General features: G+C 52.8%; 1 protein-coding gene across 2 annotated transcripts; it reads left to right on the top strand.

The window, feature by feature from the left end:
• The first annotated feature begins 8 nt into the window (after positions 1-8).
• STBD1 (starch binding domain 1) lies at positions 9-4,078 on the top strand. 2 transcript variants are annotated; one of them, XM_006754541.2, is made up of 2 exons: positions 9-383; positions 2,635-4,078. In XM_006754541.2, the coding sequence occupies exons 1-2, from the start codon at positions 176-178 to the stop codon at positions 3,474-3,476; spliced, it is 1,050 nt and encodes a 349-aa protein (XP_006754604.1). In that variant the 5' UTR covers positions 9-175; the 3' UTR covers positions 3,477-4,078. The 2 variants fall into 2 exon arrangements, with proteins under 2 accessions (XP_006754604.1, XP_006754605.1); XM_006754542.2 differs by lacking the exon at positions 9-383 and adding an exon at positions 398-1,243.
• The last annotated feature ends 313 nt before the right edge of the window (positions 4,079-4,391 follow it).

Genomic DNA, 4,391 nt, shown 5'->3' with positions numbered 1-4,391 from the left:
GGCGGGGGGCGGGGCTGGGAAAGTTGAGTTTCAGGCGCGGAGGGCTGGGCTCCGCGCAGAGTGCGGCCAACGGGGACCGTAAAAGGCTGGAGCGCGCGGGTAGGTGTGGCTTTGCGTTCGTGACCCGAGCCCGGGTCCCTGTCGCCGTCGTGTCCCGAGCTGCGGCCTCTCAGCCATGGGCGCCGTCTGGTCCGCCCTGCTGGTCGGAGGAGGTCTGGCCGGAGCGCTGTTCATCTGGCTGCTGCGCGACAAGGGAAAGAAGGGGGACGCGGAGCGGGAGAAGGACGCCGCTCTGGGAAAGGCTGCGTCGGCCGGAGGCGATCAGAGTAGCGGCAGCGGACTGAGCCCGGGACCTTCCAGGCGGGAGCCGATCACCAAACCAGGTGCTGTCCCTTCCTCTCCGCGTCTCCAGGGCTCTGCCAAGGGCTCTGAAATTCGGAGGGAGGAACATGCCCACCTGGAGCATTCATTTCCAGGGACGAACTTTCCCACCCGGGCTAGGACCCTCCCCGCGCCCAGTAGTTCCCAGGCTGGTGCGCACGCACCGCACAGGTTTCTCGCCTTCTCCCGAAGCCCTGGGGATGCCCTGGCGGTTCCTCCTAGGACGGCGCCCCGCCTCGCCTCTGTCCCCAGGGACCGACCCTGAGGACCTGCCCTGTGCCTCTCGTGGGCCTGGGCTCTGCCCGGCGGCGCGAGGCGCAGTGCGGGCGGCTGCAGTGGCGGCGCCCCTCCCGGACTTCGGAAAGGAGTGCGGAGGTTTGGGGGACCCATGCAACCCTCTTCAACCTCTGATGGAGCAGGGACGTGTTCTCAGTCTCAATCCCATAGACTCAGGTCCTCCCACCCTCACGCCGCCGTGGAAGAGCTGGGCTTGGGAACACCCGCTGTGGGGCACCTCCCGCTATCTGGATGCTTCTGTCTGGAAAGCAAAGTTCAGGTTGGACTCTGGCCACGAAGGCTCTGCGGGCCCTCCCCCACGCTCACCACAACAGCGCAGGGCTGCCTAACCCCGGGGGAAAGGACTTAAACAGGATACTGAATAGGGGACTCCGATGAGTAGAATGGCCATGCAGGGTTAAATCTCTACATTTTGGAAAGGGCATGCCAGGCGAAGTAGGAGCACTGGCAGAGACCTTACTTTCCAGTGTCTCCTGGGCAAGTCGCCATTGCCTCTCCAGCCTGCCAGTGATAACATCTGTGAACTTGAAGGTCTGCCCCTGTGCCTTTCCTGCCATTGGTTTGGGTGAGCAGAGAGCTCATTTTCCTTTATCTGATCCTATGTTTCAGGTTGAAAGATTCGGGGGGTTCGGAGTAATATTTGTTTCTGTCTTACTTCCAATCCCACCATTATAGAGAAAATTAAAGACTACTTTCCCTCACATCCTTCCATATCCCTCAAAAAACCCCATCTGTGCCCTGGCCGGTGTGGTTCAGTTGGTTTGGTTTTGTCCAGTGCACCGAAAGGTTGCTGGTTCAATTCTCAGTCAGGGCACATGTCTGGGTTGCAGGCTCCATCCCCATTGGGTCATGCAGGAGGCAGCTGGTTGATGCTCCACTCTCACATTGATGTTTCTCTCCCTCTCCCTTCTCTCTCTAAAAATCTTATTTTTAAAAATCTTAAAGCAGCCCTTGCTGGGTTGACTCAGTGGATAGAGTGTTGGCCTGCAGACTGAAGGGTCCCGGTTTTGATTCCAGTCAAGGGCACAAGCCAGGGTTGCAGGCTCAATCCCGATCCCCAGTTGGGGGTGTGCAGGAGGCAGCTAATCAATGATTCTCTCTCATCATTGATGTTTCTCTTTCTCTCCCTCTCCCTTCCTCTCTGAAATTAATAAAAATATATTTAAAAATAAAAATAAATCTTAAAACAAAATAACAACAACAACAACAAAACCCATCTGGATGATTGTATGACTGGAGATTTTGATCTTGTAGGGAACAATTTAGACTATCAAGGAGGTGACCAAGAAGGAAACTGAGTCTTTAAGAGAGCTTGGATTGTGTACTTTTAAGAACATTTTTTAAAGCATACAGTGTGAGGGGGTGTAAAAAGCCAATGGTTTGTTGAAGAGCTTCCTGATGGACATGGGGTTGGCAAGGAGAGAACAGCCCTCTTCTACCTCCTCTACCACCCTCCCCCCCAGCTCCTGCCCATGAGGCACTGCTGTCCTGTGTGTTCTCCCACGGGCAGCTGCCAGCATCTGTGAGCGCTGATCCCTGGGCTGCCCACAGTTCCTGAGAGCACGAGTGCACTCTGCGGGTTGTAGGGTAGCCATCCAGCCCTTCGCTCCACAGGCTGCACATCTTGATAACAGGAGCCAAACAACCTGACGTGGGTGCATGCCAGTATGGCCTGGAATGCAGAAGTTGAGGACTGTACTCTTCTGCCTGTACACTTGCCACTTCCTCGACATTCCTGGATATGCCTTTTATTGTTGGGCACACATGCATATTCTTAGCACACAGACCATATTGGGTCAGTGTCTGAGCTAGGTGATGAGGTACGGGATTTTAGTAGGGATAGATTTTGTGAACTGCAGATAGATGAGTGGTAAAATCTTCAATGACTAAACCTATTTCCTCAGCCCAGCTTCATTTCCTCTCATGAGAACTGACGGTTACATTCTGTCTTTATAGAGCATCTTCAAGAAAGCAATAGGTGTTTGGTTTCAGAGACCAAAGGCCCTGGCAGCGTGCAGGAAGCAGCGTGGAGACTGCAGAGTCCTCCTGGAGAACACGGTGACCATGACAATTCAAGACAGCATGCTCCTTTTGGATGGTTTCCGGACGCACAATCTGTAGCTACATCTGCGATCGAAGGCCACATAGAAGCTTCAGGCAGCGAAAGCCATGAATCTCTTATGGGAGAATGGGGATTCCAAAAAGGACAAGAGATGCCTGCTAACGCAGCTCCATGTTTGGCAGAGACACTGCCTTCTAGCATCCTGCTCGTGGACAGAGGTGAAGACGACGTGAGCCTTGCCCAGCTGGACAGACAGGACTCGGAGGACTGGGAGATGGTGTCCAGGCACTCGTCTTGGGGGGATATTGGCTTGGGTGGCAGTCTTGAGGCTCCGACATTAAGCCCGAACCAGGGAGCGGACTATGGCAGAAACAGCCTTGTGGAAGCAAGTGGTCAGGAAGCGGATGTTAAGACAAAAAGGAAAGTGATGACTTCAGAGTCTCAGCAAGTCAGTGTCAGGTTCCAGGTCCATTATGTCACCAGCACCAGGGCGCAGTTCGTTGCCATCACTGGAGACCATGAGAGGCTTGGGAGGTGGACCACTTACCTCCCCCTCCAGTACAGCCCGGGGGGGCTCTGGTCTCGTTCTGTCTCCCTGCCAGCAGATACAGTGGTCGAGTGGAAGTTTGTGGTGGTGGAGAAGGGGCAGGTTACTCGCTGGGAAGAATGCGGCAATAGGCTGCTGCAAGTTGGCCGCGAGGATACGTTGGTTCACAAGTGCTGGGGGATTCACTGATGCGGTTTGCAGGGGGTTGGAGAAACCGTTGCAGAATGTGGAAGGGGCTCAGGTTGTGGAGCACACTCAATAATCGGAAATAAAGGAGGTATAACTCCAAGTTTAGCCGAGTTGTTTCAGATTTGCTAGTGGCTTTTGTTTAATGGGCAGAAATATGTACGTGGATTATGCTTCCAGTGAATGTGGGCTTTTTCTGTGGCCGTGGTGGATGGATTATGCTGACCCATCAATACTATAGGGCTTGGTCCTCTAGGGGAGTGACGTGGCTAAGCTTGGTCAGGGAGCACAAAGGCTAACCAGCTGCACAGGGTTCAAGCTCGAGCCTTTGGGTGATCCTTAAAGCAGGGGAGCAAAACAAGTTGATGTCCTTGTGGTGCAGCTGGAGAAACGTGCTTTTTACTACATGTACTATACACTTTATGTTTAAAAATAGTTGCCACCATATGGAACTGTGAGCAGAAAACATCTGGTCAACTAGATGTGATTAGGAAGGTTATGAGATTTCCCATTGTTTTTGGCTTGATTTTACCTGCCTGGTATGGTTTGAAGGTAGGAAGTATGTCTTTGTCATGGGATCAAAGGCTAGTGTAGAAATAAGGGCCTAATCAGGTTTTATTTCCTCCCTAACTCCAGGGGAAAATCCCTACCTGGGGAAACAACCTTTCTCAGAGAGGTGACCTTGGTTAAAACTCATAGTGCTTAAGAAGGGGAGCAAACATATTAAGAACAGTATGCCATATACGCCAGGTCCCTTGAACCATAAGCTGTGCAGATGTTTCTTCCCTGCAGCGACTGTGTCAAGCAGCAAGGGTAGATCGGCTTCCGGCAAATTCCCCCATTTTTATTTTTTAAATGGCAGTGCGTGTATATCAGTGGCCACCTCTCAGATTGGGTTAAGTCTCAGAAGAAGACTTA

The sequence above is a fragment of the Myotis davidii genome, unplaced genomic scaffold, assembly GCF_000327345.1.
Source record: "Myotis davidii unplaced genomic scaffold, ASM32734v1 scaffold892, whole genome shotgun sequence".
Taxonomy (NCBI): domain Eukaryota; kingdom Metazoa; phylum Chordata; class Mammalia; order Chiroptera; family Vespertilionidae; genus Myotis; species Myotis davidii.
The sequence above is the reverse complement of the archived record's forward strand: the minus strand, read 5'-3'. Positions and strand labels throughout refer to the sequence as shown.

What these genes read in the sequence shown, in the direction of transcription:
- STBD1 (XM_006754541.2), top strand. Translation starts at nt 176, where the DNA reads ATGGGCGCCGTCTGGTCCGCCCTGCTGGTCGGAGGAGGTCTGGCCGGA. An exon ending in GGAGCCGATCACCAAACCAG is followed by an intron (nt 384 to 2,634) that starts GTGCTGTCCCTT and finishes CTGTCTTTATAG; the next exon opens with AGCATCTTCAAGAAAGCAAT.